Source organism: Venustampulla echinocandica (genome assembly GCF_003357145.1).
Source record: "Venustampulla echinocandica strain BP 5553 chromosome Unknown scaffold_4, whole genome shotgun sequence".
Taxonomy (NCBI): Eukaryota; Fungi; Ascomycota; class Leotiomycetes; order Helotiales; family Pleuroascaceae; genus Venustampulla; species Venustampulla echinocandica.
Genome location: NW_022474209.1, coordinates 34331 through 56084, shown reverse-complemented (window position 1 = coordinate 56084; position 21754 = coordinate 34331). Strand labels below are relative to the sequence as shown.

The window sequence follows — 21754 nt, the reverse complement described above, 5'->3', positions numbered from 1 at the left end:
TGGTTTAGAGAGAAGAAAGGAAGGTTTTGCTGCAAGAATCGCGTTCCTGAGAGGAGTGCTGCTGTGGTGTGGTTGAGAAACTGCATGGGAGATCCACGCGTAGGTATGCTGTGCTTGAGTACGTAAGGTAGGTCGGTACCTTATATATATATGAAACTCGTCGTATGGGAAAGAGAGAGAAGTTCACCTACTACTAGATCCTATTTACTTACTGGTAGTTGTAGTTATAACATATGATTCGGAATCGGCACGGACAAGTTGTTGGCGGAGTCGGCAGTTTTCCGGGTCCGAACTTTTATATGTCAGCATTGGTGAGAGATTCACAATCAGCGAGCTAGCCCCACTAGTCCTCTATACCTACCTAGGTATTCATAGCGCAATTCTCTTAGTAATATTCTCGGAAAACAGTCTTTAACAATTTGTTGTTGGCTATTATCGTCCTCTTGATACTCCGTACACGTAGCTAGGGGTAACTTTTTGCGTTGGTTACATTGTGCTGGTGTACGTAGTAATGACGGGACTACACCCGTTCTTTGCCATGGCGGGGCTCGCTCGGGAGCGTATTTATGGTCGTCAGTGGCTTTGGCAGCCTCGGCCCCACTCCAAAATACATTTATTAGGTGGTATAAGAGAGCAATTGTTTTGAAGGCGAACGCCAAATAGTATAGTACGCTATTCCAAAAGCCTATAAACTCCCTTAAGCAGCCCCAGCGTGCAAAATATAGCCTCCATCAACTGCCACAGTCTGTCCGTTCAAATACTGGTTCGTTGCCGTGAACAGCACGGCCGCAGCCATATCTCTATCCTTCCCAGGTCTTCTCGCAGGCACCTTTTGATATTTCTCCTTGGGGATATAGCTCTTCTGATCGGGTCCACTCTCACCAGTCGTCATCTCACTTGGGAACACACCCGGTGCAATACTGTTGACCCGAATTTTCAACCCGTTGTCCGCAATTTGCGCGGCTAGGAGCTTGTTAAGTTGGACTGCGGCGGCTTTGCTCGCATTGTATGCGAAGTGGTGCTGCGACGCCTGGACGATGCCTGAGATGGAGGAGATGTTGATAACGGCGCTTGAATATCCGTGTTGATGTTCGGTAGCTTTTTGCAAAAGGGGGAGGAATGCCATTGTCATGAAAAATTGCTGTGGGACGTTTGACCGATATGTATCGACCCAGTCCTCAAAAGTGGAGTCCTCCGCATCGAAGAGATTCTTCTTCATTTGCTCTGCCGACTTGACTTCGGTCTCTAGGGAATTGCTTGAGATGCCAGCGTTGTTGATGAGGATATCGAGGTGCTGCTCGCGAGACTCGATCTCCTTGAATAACTTGGCGATTTCGCTCTTGGAAGTAACATCTGCGGTTATAGGGATGATCTCGCCCGCGATATTCAGCCCGTGTGTTGCGGTAACGGTGTCGAGTTTCTTCTCTGTTCGTCCCACAATGTAGACCCTCGCCCCATTCACAGCAAGAGCCTGGGTGGCCATCAAACCAATTCCACTTCCACCACCGGTGACAAGAGCAACCTGAACTGGTTAATAGAATCCTAAACCAGGAAATATTTATACGGTTTATACCTTGCCCTTGACACTAAAGATATCTTCGGCAAGGAAGTTGTAGTTTGATTGCGACATCTTGCTCGTTGATATTGAGGTTGACGAGAGTCGTCTTTGGGGTAATTGTAGACCGTGAAGGGGATTCGAAAATGAAGACGACGATATAGAAAATATCAGGGATATAGAACGATGCAGGCTACGAGATTTGTAGGATATATCCAAGTGGAGAATGTGACGTCACAACTATATGAGAAGCCACCAATTTTCTGCAGGATATACTCGAGTAGGTGATTGAAAGGAAGGGAAGATTATAAAGATATATAATCGAGCAAAAGAAGTAATAACAAGACACCTCGTCTAGCTTTCTGCTACGATTTGAAGGCTACGGGAACGATCATAATTACGAATGCGAGATAGGGCTGATCGAGCTTTCGAAACTTTGTACTTGAACCCAGCGACGTCATGACTCGAGGCAACAGCTGGTGTAGAGATATCAGCAACGGAGAATTAGCCTCCATCGTGACCCCACTAACAATGCAAACGGGGACGGGGTAACCGACGGGCACCGCCACGGTTAGTGTAAGGGGTGTGGCACATTTGACTTACTAAGCAGCCGGCAAGCCAGGTTCAGGGGAGTTGAATCTCAGCCTCGCATCTGAAATCCGATGGCTGAAGCTCTCTCTTTCATGCCTCGAGCGACCAGGCTGAAAGCAACGACACCACTTCTTAGGTGACTCCCTAACTGTGGACATCAAGACAGTGCGATCATCTGCAACACCAATTGGCCGTAGCCATATCTTGTTGACATCCACGGAGCGAGATTTGAGACAAAATTGATATTGAGAGCCTCGCCCTTCCTAGTGCGCGGCTGTTGTCGCAATGGCCATCCTCGATGGATTCCTCACGTCCATCTCGGGTTTCCTCCGAACAAGGGATGATTTGCAATTGCGGCTCTTCCTCCGAGTCGAACCGCCATTGCCGGAACAATTTGTGCAGCTTAGCCAGGAGTTGAAGGCCTCATATCGCGACGGCAAGGTCCTCGAGCGTCACTTAACCAAACTCATTCCGGAAAATGAGGACGAGTACGGTGAGGAAGGTGACGTCTGGCCTGGATTTCTGGCATTCATGCAAGAGTACCTGGAATTCTGGCGAGATGTCAATTTCGAGGATCTTCTGGAGACACATTCTCAATTGAGCTCTTTGGTCAAGTAGGTGCCTTTTCTTGGAGGCAATTGTGATGTGGACTAACAATATCGCAGCTCTTGCATTACGGCTCTATCCCACGCCACACATGGCATTGTTATGCTTCCCACCGCCATTCAGTTATCGTCTAACCTAGCAAAATTAGCTATGATGCTAGATAAGCGACCAGATTTGACGCGACGACTGCGACAGATGGCTGATGTTGACCAGGGCGAGGGGAGGAAAACACTGGTCGAGGGAACTGCGGAGTCGATTCAAAGAGCTTTTACAATGTGTTTGACCGAAAGAAGTTCGAATCGGAGTGGTGTAGGGCAAGACGGAAAACCAGAAGGGAAGAAAATTGGGATATACTCATTTGCGAACATGGTGCTCAAACTTCTGTTCCAGGTACGGCTCCGGAAGTCAAATATATCCCAATGCTTTCTAACAAGAAAAGTAGTGCCACAAAATAGGATTGGCAAACCAGCTTTACACAAACATATCCTTACATTCGCCCCCGCTGCAACTTTACCCAGCAAGTCAGCGGGTCACATACCTCTATTACCTCGGCCGCTTCCTCTTCGCCAATAACCACTTCTACCGAGCACAGTTATGCCTCCAATCCGCATACGACCAATGCCATGCCCAATGTGTCAACCAAAGACGCAACATCCTCATCTATCTCATATCCGCCAACATGATCCTTGGTCGATTCCCCTCACGTGCGTTTATGTCACGGCCTGAATCAAAGGGCCTGTTAGAGAAATTCGCTCCAATTTCCAAGGCTATCCGAAGGGGCGACATGGTCGCTTTCAAGCATGCAGTAGGTCGCGAATCTGGGAATGATAAATGGTTCTTTCAGAAAGGTGTCCTTCTCCCACTTGTCTCGCATTGCGAAGTCCTAGTCTGGCGTTCCTTGGCTCGACGAGTATTCCTGCTCACCTACCAATTCCCTACGGATCCAAACTCCCGCAAAGCTGCCACCCTCGACATCATGGACCTGCTTACGGCAGCGCAATATTGCCAGAAGGTCTTAGAGGGGTGGCAGAGGCCAGTGGATGCGGCGGTCGCTATGCAATCCGGTCGAACGCACATAAATTCGATATTTATGAAATTTCCTGATCTTGTGCCGCCCCCGACAGGGCCAAAAAGACTTGGAGCGCAAGAGGGAATCATTTTCGGTAACAAGATGCCGAATATACTGGAAATTGAGGCTGTGATTGCTAGTCTTGTGCAGCAGAATCTATTACATGGCTTTATTAGTTATAATCAAGGAAAGTTTGCAATCTTAGGTGCAAAGCAACGAGGAGGGCCGTTGAATGCAGGGTTTCCTGGGGTCTGGGAGGCTGTAAAGACGAGAGCTGAAAGAGAAGGGAAGGCCGAGGAAATCCCAGGATGGGTTCAGGAAGAAAGAACCGCCCCTATGGGAGGGGTCATTAACCTGACTGGAATCGCCAGGCCTGTGGGAGGAGGTTAAGGACATGCCTCTTTAGTGGGAACTGAACAATCTACGATTCTACGAACTTCTCTGAAACTGCTACTCAACACGTGGATAAGGAATCCCTAAGACGTCACACAACTACCCGGGTTCCTCAGCTAGTAGCGAATTAATTCACTATAAGAAACCCCCATATCCAGCACGGTCGAGCGACATCTAGGTCTTAATCATATAAACTTACTTGTCTCTCCGTTGAGCAGTTGAACATAGACAACAGAGAGGGCCGCCGCGAAGGCGGCTAACCGGTGCGGAACCACCTCTCCTCAGCATTACCATCGTTGCACGAGACAAGGCTGCTATGTAAACCAAATACTGTGGTGTGCTTGTTAAGGCATTGAAATTTTGTAATATGATTTGCAAAGGATAGATGACCTCCTTCAAGTATGGACAAGTTTGTCAACTTGAAATTCACTGTCAAGTGCAGGACCACTGTCAATTAAGTTCACATAAAGATATTAAAGGGATTATCTTGAATTCCAGATCCTCCTGAGAAGAGAATGCTGAACGAAGACGCCGTCGTTATCGATCCGGCAGAAGCGGAAGGTCCTCCCATCTGATGTCGCACCATACACTATACAATTCTATTTCGACTCAGCCTTTTGTATAATGAGTTGGCCATATCTTCCAGTCTCTAGATGTTGGTACTCTGCCGAGAAATACCAAAGGTAGTCTGTCTGCGATACTAGGAAACGCTAATGTCAAATGGGGAAATTAGTAGATCTGTCTGCATTTATGAGCCTAATTCTGTGGTCTGTACACTGCTGCTTCCAATGATGGCTGACTTTGGAACATGCCTCCCAACCAGAAATACACTCTCAGTCTCCCCTTTGCTCATCCTTTTCTCCGTCAGTACACCAACACCGAGCAACGTCTGATATGTCTTTTCCGCGCTGATCACTACCACATCTTCCTCCTCCAGCACCTTGCGCGAAATCTCGTATATCTTCCATGTTCCTTTGTCTTCCACGCCCAAATCCATTTTCATGATTGCTTCCTCTGCCTTCTGTTTATCGCTCCAAGTGGACACAAACGTAGTGTTCTGATCTCTTCCATATGGCGACTTGGCATTGGTGAGATAGGCTCTTTCGACAGCAAAATGCCAGAATAGCGCTTCTCCCATCTCATGATTGTTTTGTGGTATCTTTGACGTCATATCAGTGGCTGAGAAGCCCAGTTCGAGTGGTGTTTGGCCAGGTGTCAGACTGTCGAAATTGGCTCGATAGAGGATTTCTGGGATCTGATTTTCGATCTCATCTTTGCAGATGGGTTCTTTGCTGTTTGAAGAAGATGGTTGCTCATCGCTATCAGTTTCGGGTGATTGCTCTTGCTCTTGCTTCTGTCTTCTCACCAGCCTGGTTGGTTTTGAGGTCCAATACTTCGACCACATGGTGATTTTGTTGGTGCAATGTCAGTTGGATCTTGTGTGGAAAGCTGAGTTGGGATATGTTTTGGATATAGCAATATCGATCTATAAGAATATATCCGGTGAATCCTCTCCTAGGGTGCCACCGCCGAACTGTTTGAATAGTTGAGCATTTGAGCTTGGAAGTTTCCGGTTGTTCATGGCTATAAACAAGCGACTCCCGCACTGCAAGCAGCGGTAATAATGTCTTAGCTTATAGGGGATAATGAGCTATGCGGTCTATCTAAAAGGAAAGAGACGGAGTAATAGAGGATGCATAAAGTAAGAAGCTCTGTGGATGAAAAGATAGCAGGGGAACTGTAAACTCTCCTTCAACTACATTATCTTTCTTCTTTATGTTGGGGCAGTACCTACCTTAGGCACCTCAAAGCTAGTGCATATTTGATTCCAGCTCTACATACTGAGAATGAAATATTTGAACAGGAGGTTTCATAGACTGCGTCGGATTTGCCAAGCGATGGTATTGTTAATCCAACATGATTGATTTCGAGCAGCCCCTACCACCTTCCAGAGTCAAGAAACAGTGGGATAATGTTCTTTGAAGACTGTTAAAGTTATATATTGCTAGTTAAAAATAATTGGGCGGCCAAAAGGACCTTGCTTTTGTACAATTATTCTCTTATTGATAATTTAATAGATCAGTTAATTTAAGTACAAGAATATGCCTTGCCTTAGTTTATATAACCCAACAGTGGCAGCCTTCCACAGCCTAGATTTGTGTTGCAAGGGGTTAGTCAACCTTGCCGTAGCACCTGCAGCATATATTTAGGTTTGTGTAAGAGTGACATATGACATAGAGTTATTCCCTTACAGAATTTACACTTGCGCCACCGTTAGATAAAGCCGACAATAAATGTGTTTGTGATGAGTTAGACACGTGAACTCTAAAGCGTCCGGGTATCCCTTCATTAATTTTGCTCGCGCGCTGCCATTCTGCTAAATTGAATACAGTCCAATATCAATACCCTTATGCATTCCTTACGAGATCGGAATGGCCACATTATCTCCATAATTGCATTAATGCATCTATCTTATCAAAGAAACGCGTTAGTCCCATAACTACCTCGAACATTCATCCTATCCAAAAGAATTAGTTCCTTGTTCTTCTATTTTCAACCCACTAGATCATCGTCTCAAGCAAAAAGGTTAGGTGATCTGAGGATACACTCAATTTATACTAAATATATTCGAACTCACGTTGGCCGGGCCCCGCTCTTCTGTTGCTCAGTCAAATTCTTCTGAATAGCCTTGCTCCTGCCATGCGGTGTATTGGCTAACCATCCTGACCCGCTCGACTTTTTTACAGGCTTCTTCGTCAAATTTTGCTCGTCAGAGTCAAGTGGATGGGGGCGAGGATGGTCGTGGCTCTGTGCACCGTGGCCGACTTCCGGGTTGACTTTGCTGCCGAAGCACATAATGCGGATTAGGGGAAGTTTTAAGGAGCTGATTTGGGTGAAGTATTTTGACCCAAAGGAAAAGAGGATGAAGGTGAGATGAAGATAGAGTAGGCTAGTGGGATAAGAAACAACGGAATTACGGCTGTTAATTAATATAATTAGTTAGGAAAGTCGGGCGCTTTATATACTACCTAGGTAGGTATATACGAGTTGTACGTCCACACTATTCTGCGTGTATTGCAAGGGGGCTTCACAGCCCCAAGGCATATATCCATCAGGCGGACAGTTCGTGTGTTGGGCCACTAATCTTGTTGTTGTCGTGCGGGTAAATAGGGCCAGCCACAAGCTCATATCCTTACTTCGTAGAGAACAATGACCATATCCGGTATCCGGTATCCCTGTGTAGAATGTTGTTTCTGGAAGAGTTGTACATGTATATGGGATGGTACCTAGGTCCTATGTAAGAAGACTACCTACCTTGGGTACTTTATACCACGTATCACGTACCTGGTATTTCGTACAGGGACAATAGTTGTGGTGCATCGGGGCTAACAAGTATCGCCGAGATTGTAAACGTATAACATACCTGGGTAGGTATAATAATATAATGCTTAATACCCCGCCAAAGCCACGTTCTAGACCCTTGCAAATCGTTGGTGGCACGGCGGTTATCGAGAGAACTGGGACTAGGACCGACGACGCATCAACAGCATCGACATCAGATCGAAGCACAACAAATAAAAAGACCTCCAAACCCGAGTCGCGTTTCTTGCTTTACGCACATCATATTTGCTGCTAGCATTGGCCCTAATCTGCTAACTCTATACCTCCACAACCGAATTTCACTCCACCTATCTCGAAGTTTCTACTGGGCGAGCTGACCGCATCTTTGTCTGCAGCTCTTTAGAACCCCGCATTAGACCTCCGAGCTATCGCAATTATTTGGTCTCTGGCTGGTTCTAAGGAGTAATTGTGCTTGATTATCTCGATTCTTAATTCATTCATTGAGCCCAACATTGACAGCACCTTCGTCTCGCCTTTGGGGCACTTCCGCCATCGCCACCGTCCTGGCCGACGCCTAACGATTCCCCCACCGCTCCAACACTGCAATATAACATAACCAACATGGCTCAACGATCGAGTGCCACCGCTGGCTTACTACTGCGGCAATTCAAAGAGCTCCAAAGAGCCAAATACCTAACAGGGATCTCCTGCGGACTTGTCGACGACAACGCATTCGAGTGGGAGGTGATGCTCATGATCAGCGACGACTGCAAATATTACGGCGGTACCTACCCCTTTTCTATTCCAATTCCTCTTCCCATCAAGTACCCATACTGACATTTGAGCGTTTTGCTATTAGGAGGCAATTTCCGCTGTCACCTCATCTTCCCCCCAACATACCCTCTCATGCCACCAACCCTCGCGTTCAAAACCCCCATCCCTTTTCACCCGAACATCTACCCCGACGGCCGGCTCTGCATCTCGATTCTTCATCCTCCGGGGGATGACCAATACGGTTACGAGAGCGCGAGCGAGAGATGGAGCCCGGTTCAGACTCCCGAGACGATATTGCTGAGCACGATTAGTTTGCTGCATAGCCCGAATGATGAGAGTCCGGCGAATATAGAAGCTGCAAAGTTGTGGAGGGAGGAGAAGAACAATGGGGACAAGGAGTTTAGAAAACGGTGTCGGAAGGTAGTGAGGGAAAGTCTGGGGGAAGATTAGCAGCGCGGAAGTAGTTATCTGGGAGGATATTGTGGGCTGGGGTTTTGTATGGAGTTTTAGGCTATAGGTTTTGTGCGGCCGTCTGTTCAGCAGTGAATTATGGGATAGGGGGAATATGGTAAGAGGAGCTACGGCCCTGTGTGTTGCGGATATGTCTATAACAACCCTATCAATGAAACACGAATTTCTAAATATCCGGCCCGATGCTTTATCTACCTCTCTACCTTCCATCCATATGTAGCTTGCATACTTCTTATATTCTCTATTTATTATTTATGCGATTTGAGGGAAGTAGAACATCTGGATAAAGAAATAGGGGTAAATACCTAATAAGAGTATAGCTTTAAACTATAGACCTGTATTAGATTTTTGTAATATTAATAAGCCTAGATTAGTAGCTTTTACTATAATAATCGTCCTTGATAAAGAATAGTAAATTATCAGAGTGAGTAAATAAGTTAGTAGCAACTCTTAAAGGTTTCTCTTTTTTATTGATTGAAAGTAAGCTAGCTAATTTAATTTAATTTAAAGTCTTTAATAAAACCATTTTTTTTTGATCGTAACACTTGGTTTTATCTAGCAAGTTCCTCCGCTCTCCGAACACGACAGTAATTCTATTTATAGTTCTGTTCTATACTATCCAGCTCTCCACTCCTAGCTACCTCCGACAACCTTCCTGGTCGGTAAATACAGCCATGCTAAAAATACTACAAACCAACGAATGAAAATAGAGGCAAGGCGCCGCAAGAGTCACAACCCCGTTGCATAAAATATCAAATTTAATCTATTAACAATCTCTCCTGAATACAACTAAGTCTGGATAAAACACATCATATTCTCTGTTCATAGAGAGCGTTGCAAGTTACAACTAGTATTCGGGTGAATATTTTGCCACTAAATCTTACTCGGCCAAAACGACTGAGAGCCACCTCAAAGGTTCTTTTATGGTGCGCGTGGTGGGTGGCGGTGCTGGTGATTTTGGAGCTGGCGCTGATGTTGGTTTTGGTGGAGGGGTTTCGGCAGCCGCGGGCTTCGGAATGGGTAATGAGCGAAGCTTAGATTCGATATCTATACCATTATTTTGGCCACTGAGAATGACAGTGATTGCCGAGGTAAAAAATATTTAAAGAGACATTATACTCCATTGGAGACCTGCTGGTATAGGAGAGACACTGATCGCAATTTCCGAATTCTGGAGAGGCAGGTCTCCAAGGTGAATAGCCTCTAGTTGATAGAACAATGTAGATAAGGGAAGTCAGCAATCGAAGTAATGAACTGTAACGCTGACGTAGCCATTGTTACCGATGCTATAGAAGCAAAACCAGTTGCTAATAAACACCACACTAGCCAGAGTGTTCCTATCTTCAGCATTTTCTGTTGTTTCGAATGCTTATGCTCATCTCCCACAATATCATCATCTGCTAGCTTGGTATTACGCTTCTACAGAAGGAAACAGATGTAACCCAAGAAGTACAGAACACCACCAAGCACGAGTAGAGGAGGGAGCATTTTGCTTTGAACCGCTAGGGCCAAAGTTAGAAGTGGCGCATGCTCTTTTATGGCTTGGCTGATAATAACAGACTCATTGAATTTTGACATTACTCTGTCCACAAAGCCTCCACTAGACGGGACACATAACGAATTTTTCTCAATAGTAGCATAGATTCCTGGTTAGAATTATCCCAGCAATAACCCGACACCGGTGGAAATGATTGCCAAAATAGCCCCCCTGGATCTGTAGGCTGGCTGTAGTTGAATTTTGCTTTAATTTTAGCGTCACTATGAAGACATTCGACATGCCAGGAGAGTTTGAGACACATCCCGTAAGCGTCAGAGCTAGACGCTCTGTCATCATTGTATAAATTGTTGAAGGTAGGTTTGGAAATGGTTTGCTGACCCATAAAGTTCTATGATGACGATTGGGCATAGATGGATGAAGAATCGCCAGTTAGCCCGTCCTAACACAATTAGAAAGTAGCCAGCATGATCACATATGACTTACGTAGGCCTCAGCTCCATCCGGAAGCCATGGCAGCTATGGCAGATGAAGTTGGAAATAATTCGGGGACACTGAGATAGAAGTTGCCTGCAACTTCCGAAATATAGGAAAAGGGAACGAGAGTGACGGAATTGACTGGTGAAGCTTGAATTTAGCAAGTTGGGGTAGTTGGGGTTATCGTAATGAGATTTTTAGAGAAGATAATATTTAGGGAAGTGCGTCATATATATATATATATCATCCATTACGTCCCCCAACAACTCGTCGTGTACCGAGAGTCAACTCTTCTATTTCTTGAACAGTAGCAATAAAGTCAGCAGCCCATCATCCTGGCGGGTACTCAGATACCGCCTTGCATTTCGGCTCATCATCTCATGGACGGGCCAACAATATAGTGAAACTTGTTGTTGAAACATTTGTTTGTGACTAGTATCAAGGTTTTTCAAAGATCTGCCGAAGCCATAGTACTAATAATAGAAAGCCACCACATATGGCTTAATTACAGACCAAGACAACCGACGTCGCGCAACCGGGTACCACATGGAAACACCTCTTTTAAAAACATGTGCAAAGTACTAGGTAGAGGTTCCAGCCGACGCTGTCCTCTTCATGGGCTAAGTGAAAATTGACGCGCTTACCACGGTCCACCCTATCAAGGTTAGCTAAAACGAGATGTTGTTACTGGTAAGTAAACCATAAACGGCGACTTGCGCTGAAGAATGTTGGCCCATGACTTCGACAGACGCTAAATCTGACGAATGTCTAGGAAGTGCGGGAACTTCTTAGTGATGGTGTTGGTGATTGTTGGTGATGGTTGGTGATTGTTGGTGATTGTTGGTGATTGTTGGTGATTGTTGGTGATTGTTGGTGATTGCTTGGAGATTGTTGGTGATGAGAATTTAGAAACCCACCCCTGTGCTCTTTCGAGGGTTTCCCCACTAAATGGAGTAACGCGCGAAAACGGCATGAAAACACCACTAAAGAATTGGTCAAATCAATCTCAAGGAAAGGGAGATCATCGGCACCTGCTGAATCTCTTGACTCGGCTTAGGCTTTTCAAATGCCAATCGTGGCGGTAAAATCTGCCCGCCACGCCCACTGGATTCGTGTTCGAACATCTACCCTGTTTCTCACAATTGGATAACGGTTGATGTACCCAACAGACCCCCCTTCCCCTCGACCCCTTCTACGGAAGAATACCAGGTTTGTAGATCGTTGGCTAGCTGTCTTAGCATCTCTGGGCCGCTGGGCGCCTACTTTGGCATTTCAACATCTGTTGATTAATGGGACCCAAATTGGTACACTTAATACAGGTAATTGATTGGTCAGAATGGGTCATGGAATGGGATAATTGAATTGATTAAGGAGCCTAATACTATGGGGTGAAAGCCTCACATATATAGGCAAATGAATGTATGGGGTCAGGTGATCAATCAGGTGACTCAAGGAAATAATACCGATGGTATCCGAATGGCTTCCCAGGGCCTCCATCATCATGTGCCATACTAATTAGTATGGGATGCGATGATATCCGTGTATTCGGCTCATCGCGGGTACACATATCTCATTTCYCCCTTGTGGTGGAGAAGTGCCAAGTGGGGTGCCTAAGTGGCTTGACAGCCGGCCAGGGGAACTCCCATAACTCCCATATTCTAACAACATCACACTCCCATACGAGGGATGATCCTAGCATAGTTCCTAATACCCTCCACCATGATTGCAATTTGTATAGGCCGGCCTTGAACACTTCTTATCACAATGCTCTTACTATGTAGATCCCAGCTTGACACCCGTCCTGTTGGGGTTGATGAAGAGGCTTTTCCCGTTGTTGGCTTCGAATATGCCAAATTGCCCCTTGATTTGGCTCTCAAAATAGACAATAGTTTCTATTTAGGACCCCTCGCAAGCGCTTACCGCTATTATGCGGCACAATCGTTCCTACGGCTTGTCTCGCCGTTTCAAAGTAGCTAGCGAGCTTCCACTGGGCGCCAAAGACAAGAAGGGGAGAGTTGAATTGGGAGATAAATTTCATTCTCATTCTCATGGTTCAAGAATTAGTACTTAAAGAAGCTTGTTGTACTTCAGAAATTCAACAAGGCAAACCCATTTCCATCCTTATTTGAAGCTCTGCTCAACATAAAAGCAATCAGTCCTAAGACCACTATTGTTACATTTCGTCAAGTGCGCACCGAGATATCATTCTTCACAACTATACTCTATCTTCCGACAATATTCTAGATTAAACTCTATCATTTATTCTGTCTTGCACTGAGCATATGCAGATTGAGCTACCACACTTGTCGACTATTCAAAACATCCATTATCTCCAAGGGCCTCTACACTCCTCACTCAAAGTTCAATCGCCATGTCCACCTCAGCCGGTCCCAGCTCTTATTCTAGTGGAAAGCCAACTCCTGACGATGTCCGGGCCGCTTCGAGTGCCCTCGGCTACTGTCTTGGGAACCAAATATATGGAATTGTGGGAGGTGGCGCGCTGGTCTTGCTAGGTTCAGCACGTGAAACGGAAGATGTCGATTTCGTTGTTCCACAGGGTGAAACGAAAAACACTCGATCAATTCTCAGAAAGGAAACCACCTACTTTGAGGTCCAGGCCAAGACGAACCACACCTACTACAAGAGTACTCCTCCTGTGGAAATTGAGATTCTTGCACCTCCCCGGCCTTTTTAAAATGCCATTCAATGCTTCAACACCCACAATCTCTATCAATGGAGTCAAGGTGCTCAAGCCAACGCTCATTTTGAATGCTAAGTGCGGTTCAATTCTCGGCCGTGCTACAGATGCCAAGAAAACAACGGACGCGTATGATATCAGATACCTCCTCTGGTGGTGTGTCAGTGACATTGGTAGAGCTCATGACTGTGTCCCTACTGCTAGCGAAGTGCCAAATGCAACCAATGAGTTTGTTGAATGGTTTGTTAGTATTTATCAAGAGAGGGCTCTTTGGACAACTGCAGGATTCAATTGCACTACAGGGTGCTTTCCCTAGGGTGAAATTTTGTTGTCAGCCAACCCTTTTGCGTAACTGCGTTCAATTGCACCAGAGGTTTTTCTTGGCTACATAATGGTGGAGTCTATCTATAATGATATATCATATATTTTTGGGAGGACAGCATCCTTGTTCAATAATCTAAGGGGTTTTGCGCTTTTCTGCTTGTGCGTTTGGTTATATGATTATTAGTTGGAATTTGGTTGGCAGGATCATTGGAAGAATTTTTTGCTGTTCGCTCCTTCCATCTGGAATGGTATACACTGTCGCTAATGAAATATATCTGGTCGTTTGTTTTTATCAATTATGTCTTGGATACAAGCCAAACTCGTTCATACCATCGCTGGTTTATATGATTTTGTATTCGATACTAGTATAGACCTTTAGAATTACATGGTTCTCAAAGCACAACTAAATATGCACTCCTCATTGACAACTATACGCCATTTGTACAATAGTATTGGGTATCATTTCGCATGTCAGGCCACAGTAGTACAATTCTCATAAAGTTCATTTTATATTCATATAAGATGTACATAATACAGTATGGATAATTCGCTCTCTCGTTTAATTAGCAGGTAAATCAAATTTAAGAGCGTAGGCGCAGTATAGAATAGCAAACCCAAAAAGTTTGAAATCGACTTTAGTATAAAATTGGTGTTCAATAAAAAAGTTTATATAAGAAAGTGTGATCGCAAGACACGACACGGGTGGAGTCCTTGGAATTTTTTGATTGGATTTGCTCTAACTAACAGTAAGCAATTTAACATGGACACAGGGGGTATGTTAGCCAGGTATCACGCAGCACAATGGGCATACGGTAAATACTAGTTTCCTTTCCTGTCAGCCAAATGAAATGATTTAATACACTAGAATTTTTAGATAAAGGCTGCTAGCTACTGAAAAGTTTCATCTTCATAGCCGTAGTGTTAGAACATGCCCGAAACTGTAGATTATTCCGAGAAAGGATCTCCTTGATTGAGTGACAATTATCGGCCAGTCCCCTGACTCAGAGTGTCAAAAGAACCTGAGCCCTCCATGTACTTAGGCCAATGAAACTTTGTGCTTTTAACAAGAGCGATCACTAGTAGCCTAGCCAATGTATACTGAGGGCAGCCCTCAAAATCAAATCCGCTATTGCGCACGTTTTCAACTCGAGAAATCTCGCTGGCGCATTGCGGTGTGAAGTCGTTTTTGTTCTGCTTGATTGAAGAGATAGGTATTGTCCCGAGAAGCAGAGCATGTTTGAAGAGTATAGTTTCCTTCCCTCAAAGCCTCCCTGATTGCCCGCTGATGCTTAGCAAATGGTACCGTCCCAGTTGACATCCCCGACAAGCTGTCGAGATGGAATTGTCGATGGTCGTATTTTAATTGATCCGAAAATGAAGGGCTCTTCAATGCCGATACGTACTGATAAAGGTAACCCACCTGACAAGCAAGGTGTGCAAAGAGCATACCCGGTGTACAATCCAAGAAGCTGTCGATGAGAGCATCAAGAAGATCCGGCAGTGGTGGATAGTAGCTTGTCACAACATCGGTGCTCGGTGGGAGCTTGTAATTCCATTCCTCAGCTGGTAGGAGTATCGTCGTTGTTGCACTTGCTGGTCTGTTGGTTGGGGGTGCAGGAGGCGGTGGTGGGCCAGTGAAATGTGTGGAGGCTTTTGTTGGATCATTCTCGTTAAGAGTTTGGGGTGGAAGTAGGCGACGGTGAGCTTTTGCTGAGAATCCGATGTCAAATTGCGAAGAGTCAAACGCAACGATAGACCATCCGTCTCGTACTAGCACTTGCGCAGCCGCCTCAATATCGTCGACGAGCAGATATAGATTAAACACAACAGTCGATACCCCGTGATGACCAAGAGCATCTTCGAACCAAACAACAGATGGTATTTTGTTATCTTGCAACAAGTAACATGGGTAGAGCCTCGGAGCTGATCTATCGGTCATGGTGGGTGAAGTAAGTCAGGCAGTAACTTCTTGGCCGATATTTGAGGGGTGGTTAGTGTGGAGTGTAGGCAACAAAGGCTTCTTAGCATTTATATACTCTTTTGCTTCACTGTGCTGACGGTTGAAACAGCTGCTAGTTGTCCGAGATTTAGCCGGCTTTATAACTAACGACGTATTTGTATACAAACACCCTGCTTGTTATAAGTACTAGCTTCTTTAAACTAGCCTAACTAGGGACTTTAAGGGTCCTTATATAGGCTAGTAAAGGGAGTATAATGCTAGACTAATATAGCAGAAACTAATAAAGAGGATAAATACGGGTTAGTAAGGTGTGTAGGCCTAGAAGCCTAGAGAGATTTGACTTTTATAATTACTTTATACAGCTATCAACACGTTTTCTTTTACATTTTCTTGCCTTTATTTGTTTAAAACGTCACAAGTATTTCCTTTCCTACTTCTGTCCTGCCTTTTGTACCATACCTTTAAATTTAACTGGCCTATACAAGAATAAAGGAACTATGTCGTTGGCGATGAGGATTGCGGAAGAGATCTCAACATGGGAGTATCTGTATTGTTAATAAGAAAGCGTGGAAGGATTAACTGTAGTCAAGAAGCATCGGGGGAATCAGGATCTTCTTGTTAAAAAGAGGAGCGGTGCGCTATGGGGACAATAAATAGCTAAACGCGACTTAACATAGGTAGGCAGTAAAACACTCTACTAAATAAAGAGTGCAGCAGGTTAAATGTCTGTCGAAATGGTGCAAGGGGCGCTCTAGTAGTAAAATGCGAGAGGGATAGGTGTATGCATGGTATCATTGATATTCTAGCGCATATAGAATGCGTAGGAAACAAGCCTTCTGGGCAACACAATTAATGCTGCCGATATACGCCTTGCTCTTCGATATCGTAAAATTTACATATCTCTAAGAGCTTTAGATCAAATCAAGTAAAACAGAATAAACATCATCACTAAGGGCGTGGACTGCCGCGTTTTATGCCGCCCGTCCCGCACCAACAATTCAGATCACCATCTTTCTCAACCTGTACCACCACATCTACGCCCTTTCCCAGCAGAAAGTTTCTGGTGCGTTCCCTCACATCTTCGAGGTCTGAGCCACGAGTTGCATGTATGTGGATTACGCCTAACACGTTCTCAGCCTCGTTGTCGCCCAACCAGAATCTGGGCACAGAATAACTGGCTACACCGCGGAGATCGCTGACGCCCGAGAGTGTTGCCCGGAGGTTGTACTCGACGTCGTCAGGGACTGTGAGAAGGAGCTTCTTCGCGCTGGATTTGATGAGTGGGATGGAGGACATGAAAATTAATATGGCGATGATGCAGGAAGCGAGAGGATCCCAGCCGCTCCAACCTACGAAGTAGATTAAGGCTGTGGAAACCATGACTGCTGCGCTGCCCATAGTGTCAGCGAGAACGTGGAGGAAGATCCCATGCATGTTCTCGTTGTCATGAGAATGGCCGTGGCCAACGTGGGAGTGATCCGAGTGGGCATGGTCATGATCATGGCTATGACCGTGGCTATGATCATGATCGTGTTCGTGGAAATCGTTATGAGTATGCGTTTTATCGTGTGAGTGTGAGTGCGAGTGGGAATGGGAATGTCCGTGGCTATGACCTCCGTGGTCGTGCCCTGCATGTCCGTGATGGCCAAAACAAGCCATCCCTACCAAGTTCACTGCCAATCCAAGCCCGCTAACAATAAAGAGCTCCAAGAGTCGCTTCGTCTCTCGACCATCCGCAAGTCGCTCTGTTGCCTCGATCATAATCTCGACGCTTATCAACCTAGTGAGGAGGTTAGCAAAGGCCATGCATGCGGAACAGGACATGAGCTTACATCAGAAATACCCCATTCCCAAACCCAGACAGGCTCTCGATCTTTCCGAAGCCATAGGGGAATCGTTCACTCGGAGGCCATTTGCTTGCTACCGCTGCGAATAATCCCACTCCTAATGCCAGGCAATCGAAGAACATATGTATGCTGTCGCTGAGCAGCCCAAGCGAATCTGTTATGTATCCGTAAAATGCTTGCACAAGCATGAATGCGAAGTTGAGACTGCGAGGCATTAGCACGTTCCTATTTGCTTGACAAAGATACGGCATACCTCATAAAGTAGAAAATCCTTCTGGAATCCTTCGCTGCTAGTATCGTGTGTAGAAGAGGCCACCGCTGCACCATTGGGAGCAGGAGTCCTGTGAACCTCGACCGCGGCTCCGGGGACGAGGTATGCGTGTGGGCATGCCCGTGGGCATGGCTAGCATCAACTAAGGGCGGCTCATAAGGGTTCATTTGCTGGATTTGCTTTTCGGACCATTCTGCGGTAGGTGGCAAACCATTGCTCTGTGGGGCAATCGACCGCTCATGCCTATGCCCATGGGAAGAACCATGGGAGTGGTTGTGGCCATGGCCATGATCGATACCCGGCTCGGAATGCGAATGTGAATGGAGGCTTCCATTAGATCCTTCCTGCCGTAGCCCTTTCGTCGTGTTTGCTGGATACTGCCCACTTGGTGAGTGGGAGTGGGAGTGCGACGGCGATTGGGAATGCGAATGCGAATGAATATGGCCATTGCCATGATGGCCGTGTCCATGAGCCATTGCAGAGCCTGGCAGCGCATAGGTAGAAGCCATGATGAACACTGGCGCGTTCAGCTTCTACAATCTATGAATCCCGCCCAAATCTCGGCCACTTCCCACATGTAGCAGCGTAAGGAATCGTCCAATAGCTCTTTGCCAGCGCAATCCTCCTAATCAAGATACCAGCTTTCCTTTTCCGCGCTCCAGAGCAGCTGAATTGTCGTTATTCCAGGGAGGGCGAAAGCAGGCGTAGGAGGGGAATCCGCAAACGTCTCCAAGAGCGATTGTTATTGTGGCGCGGCCGTCTCCTTCGTGTGCGCCACACTGTGGGTGCTTTTCGACCTCGAGGCTGTCGTACACCGTCGGAGGATGTGAATGTGCAATGTGCAATGTGTCGACTATATCGACAGTGTCTTGGGGCTAGAGTCGAGATTAACGACGGATCGATCCGGTGCAGTGTTAATTGCTTTCCCCTGATTCTAAGTTACTTCACTTGGCCTTTAGCCTCCGCCTCGCACCTGAGACCATATTATTAGCCCGCCACGCCGGGGCGTCGCCAGCGTCATTGCCGTAGGATCCTGCAGGGAAAAGGACAAGCCCCAGTTGCGGTGCAACCCCAGACCCAAATAATCAAGCCAGAGATGGGCTAAAATAAAGCTTGCAGGCCATGTCGAACATTGACGCGACATCCCCAGAGCGGCCGGCCATTGTATCTAATTCTGACCGAACCCCACGGTCCATTCTACAGATTCCAAACTCTTTCTCCCTGGCGGTACCTCCCGAGATCCCCGAGCTAAGGTTAGGGTTTGTAGTGCAACGGAAAATAGTGGAAGACATGCGGGCTGATTGATTCGTTGTTTGTTTCGGCGCATGTCAAGTGTTGAAGCCACCTCACGATGTTGGACCTACTCTTAACTTTGGCGGTGGCCGCCTCGACAATTCTGTCAACAATCCTTATGCTACTCCCGAGTCGCTATATCAGACCTTCTCCGCCAAAGGCGACCTCAGAATCATCAGGCGCTGTCGATGAGCCCAAAATCTCCGTCCAAGTGCTGGTTCTCGGGGATATTGGGCGTAGTCCGCGGATGCAATATCATGCCATGAGCATAGCGAAGCACGGTGGTAGAGTGGATATAATAGGATACAAAGGTGCGAAATCCAGAAATCTCAAAGCAGTTCCAGAAGCTAACTGGTTCTGGGTGCAGAGTCAACACCTCATCCGGGCCTCCTCAATAATCCTCTTATCACCATCCTCCCATTACCTCCTCCCCCGCGTATCCTCCGCTCGAATGCCCTCCCATTCATTGTTGCAGGCCCCCTCAAAGTCTTATGGCAGATATGGAGTTTATTCCACGCCCTTGGGTACGCCACTAAGCCAGCTCGATGGCTCTTAGTTCAGAACCCTCCGTCGATACCTACATTGTTCATCTCAGCAGTCATATGCTTCCTCCGAAACACGCACCTCATAATCGACTGGCATAACTATGGATGGACAATCCTTGCAGGTACAAGAGGCGCAACACATCCGTTTGTTACTATCTCGAAGTATTATGAAGCGGTTATGGGCCGATCGGCACCGGTAGCCTCGTTTACTGTTACAGATGCGATGGCGAAGCAACTCAGAAATAAACCTTACAATGTACGCTCCCCGATACTTACGCTCCATGATAGGCCGGCGGCTATCTTTCAACCCATATCCGGAAATGAAGCACGGAGAGCTTTCTTGAAGTGTCTACCGGAGACTTCCGCCCAAGCAGAGAGTATAATGACTGGCAAGACAAGACTGCTAGTAAGCAGCACATCTTGGACCCCGGACGAAGATTTCAATCTTCTTCTGGAGGCGTTATGTTCTTACTCTGGATCGGCAAAACAGCAACCCCCAATTTTAGCGATCATTACGGGCAAAGGCCCGCAAAAGCAAATGTACCTAGAGCGCATCGCTTTCCTGAAAAAGGAGTCTAGGTTGCAGAATGTATCTATTGCCACCGCTTGGCTTAGCACTGAAGACTATGCCACTTTACTTGCATGCGCAGATCTTGGAGTTTGTCTCCATATGAGCAGCAGTGGGGTTGACCTACCGATGAAAGTTGTTGATATGTTCGGAGCTGGTTTGCCAGTTGTTGGATATGGGAACTATGCGAGTTGGGGAGAGTTGGTTAAGGAAGGTGTCAATGGTCGAGGCTTTGTTACAAGTGATGATCTAGCGACAGTGCTAGGTGAGCTATTTGGTGATGTTGAACAAAAGCAGCTGGCGAAGTTGAGAAAGGGGGCTATAGAAGAAGGGAAGAGAAGGTGGGATGACGAATGGGGTGGAGTTGCTGGACGGTTACTCGGCCTATGCGAGTAAACATTAATGATACCAAGATAGACTTGCAATTGCAGATTTAATATTAATATTAAGAACGCAATAGCTATAGTAAGCCGAATTATGGAGGGATGTGAGGCGGGGAATGTACCTACTACTAGGTAGGTAGTTAGGCTCGCCGGAAAGTTCATAGGTCAAGCCCCAACTCATAGAGTGGGGCAAACGACTCCCTTCTGCCCGCTCTAAATGTCATAGTTGACTCCCACTTACGAAGAAAATGTAGCCGGGTTTAAGTTAATTAAGCTATTATTATTTTCAGGGCCTATTCCTACTTCCTACGAGAAATGCGGAAGCTGTAGCCCCACATCTTAAGTTGACCGAGGTAGATGATCAAGCTCCCGATATCGTTATCATGATATTTCAAGTTTCCAGAGAGCAAAGTTGCAACATCAACAAAATCTCTCATCATCCCCATCAAAATGGCCGCAAAATCCCAAGACCAGCTCACGCTCCAGGGCGCAAAAATCGCCATTGCAGCAGCAGAAGCCGAAGCCCGCGCAATCGGCGTGGACATGAACATCGCCATCGTCGACGCCTCGACACATCTCTTGCACTTCTCACGCATGCCTAGCGCCAAAATCACATCTATCAGCATCGCAATGGATAAGGCCTTCACAGCTGCAGGCCATCGCGTGGGTACCCATATGTATAAGGAGGCAGTATGGCCTGGTGGTGTAGCTTATGGCTTGGGCAATTCAAACGGCGGCCGGTTCACTACGTTTGGGGGTGGGCTGCCGATCAAGAATGCGAAAGGTGATGTGATCGGAGGAATTGGCGCGAGTACTGGAACGCCGGCACAAGATGAACAAGTTGTCAGGGCAGGGGTTGAGGCTGTTGAGGAGGTGCTTAGAGAGGAGGGCAAGAGGTCGTCTAAGCTATAGTACTACTGTAAGCTTTGGGGAAAGGGTGTGCTGATGCTGAGTATATATTTGTTTAGAGCGAGCCACTAATGTGGAATGTTAAGATTTCGACGTCTAGTTTGATTTGCGCCAGCTTTAATTAGATGTGTATATAATATGCGCTTAACTCGCCATGCATGGGTTTCAAATGGGACAATAAAT

The 21754-nt window shown here is 46.3% G+C and overlaps 10 protein-coding genes across 10 annotated transcripts; 5 read left to right on the top strand and 5 right to left on the bottom strand.

The window, feature by feature from the left end:
* Positions 1-697: 697 nt before the first annotated feature.
* On the bottom strand, positions 698-1630 carry BP5553_06303 (Short chain dehydrogenase family; the record flags this gene model as incomplete). The annotated part of the gene is made up of 2 exons (XM_032014926.1): positions 698-1522; positions 1574-1630. The coding sequence occupies 2 exons, from the start codon at positions 1628-1630 to the stop codon at positions 698-700; spliced, it is 882 nt and encodes a 293-aa protein (XP_031868347.1).
* An 801-nt stretch (positions 1631-2431) lies between these two features.
* BP5553_06302 (Uncharacterized protein) lies at positions 2432-4211 on the top strand (the record flags this gene model as incomplete). Its single annotated transcript, XM_032014925.1, has 3 exons — positions 2432-2760; positions 2812-3142; positions 3195-4211. The coding sequence occupies 3 exons, from the start codon at positions 2432-2434 to the stop codon at positions 4209-4211; spliced, it is 1677 nt and encodes a 558-aa protein (XP_031868346.1).
* A 751-nt stretch (positions 4212-4962) lies between these two features.
* On the bottom strand, positions 4963-5619 carry BP5553_06301 (uncharacterized protein; the record flags this gene model as incomplete). Its single annotated transcript, XM_032014924.1, has 1 exon — positions 4963-5619. One exon carries the CDS (start codon positions 5617-5619, stop codon positions 4963-4965), a length of 657 nt encoding a protein of 218 aa, XP_031868345.1.
* Positions 5620-6848: 1229 nt separating this feature from the next.
* Positions 6849-7070, bottom strand: BP5553_06300 (uncharacterized protein; the record flags this gene model as incomplete). The annotated part of the gene is made up of 1 exon (XM_032014923.1): positions 6849-7070. The coding sequence occupies one exon, from the start codon at positions 7068-7070 to the stop codon at positions 6849-6851; it is 222 nt and encodes a 73-aa protein (XP_031868344.1).
* Positions 7071-8177: 1107 nt separating this feature from the next.
* On the top strand, positions 8178-8780 carry BP5553_06299 (Ubiquitin-conjugating enzyme E2; the record flags this gene model as incomplete). Its single annotated transcript, XM_032014922.1, has 2 exons — positions 8178-8340; positions 8416-8780. The coding sequence occupies 2 exons, from the start codon at positions 8178-8180 to the stop codon at positions 8778-8780; spliced, it is 528 nt and encodes a 175-aa protein (XP_031868343.1).
* A 4364-nt stretch (positions 8781-13144) lies between these two features.
* BP5553_06298 (uncharacterized protein) lies at positions 13145-13468 on the top strand (the record flags this gene model as incomplete). The annotated part of the gene is made up of 1 exon (XM_032014921.1): positions 13145-13468. The coding sequence occupies one exon, from the start codon at positions 13145-13147 to the stop codon at positions 13466-13468; it is 324 nt and encodes a 107-aa protein (XP_031868342.1).
* Positions 13469-14936: 1468 nt separating this feature from the next.
* Positions 14937-15734, bottom strand: BP5553_06297 (uncharacterized protein; the record flags this gene model as incomplete). The annotated part of the gene is made up of 1 exon (XM_032014920.1): positions 14937-15734. One exon carries the CDS (start codon positions 15732-15734, stop codon positions 14937-14939), a length of 798 nt encoding a protein of 265 aa, XP_031868341.1.
* A 969-nt stretch (positions 15735-16703) lies between these two features.
* Positions 16704-18382, bottom strand: BP5553_06296 (uncharacterized protein; the record flags this gene model as incomplete). The annotated part of the gene is made up of 3 exons (XM_032014919.1): positions 16704-17535; positions 17588-17806; positions 17856-18382. The coding sequence occupies 3 exons, from the start codon at positions 18380-18382 to the stop codon at positions 16704-16706; spliced, it is 1578 nt and encodes a 525-aa protein (XP_031868340.1).
* An 842-nt stretch (positions 18383-19224) lies between these two features.
* Positions 19225-20675, top strand: BP5553_06295 (UDP-Glycosyltransferase phosphorylase; the record flags this gene model as incomplete). Its single annotated transcript, XM_032014918.1, has 2 exons — positions 19225-19477; positions 19534-20675. 2 exons carry the CDS (start codon positions 19225-19227, stop codon positions 20673-20675), a joined length of 1395 nt encoding a protein of 464 aa, XP_031868339.1.
* Positions 20676-21112: 437 nt separating this feature from the next.
* Positions 21113-21574, top strand: BP5553_06294 (Uncharacterized protein; the record flags this gene model as incomplete). Its single annotated transcript, XM_032014917.1, has 1 exon — positions 21113-21574. The coding sequence occupies one exon, from the start codon at positions 21113-21115 to the stop codon at positions 21572-21574; it is 462 nt and encodes a 153-aa protein (XP_031868338.1).
* Between the last annotated feature and the right edge of the window lie 180 nt (positions 21575-21754).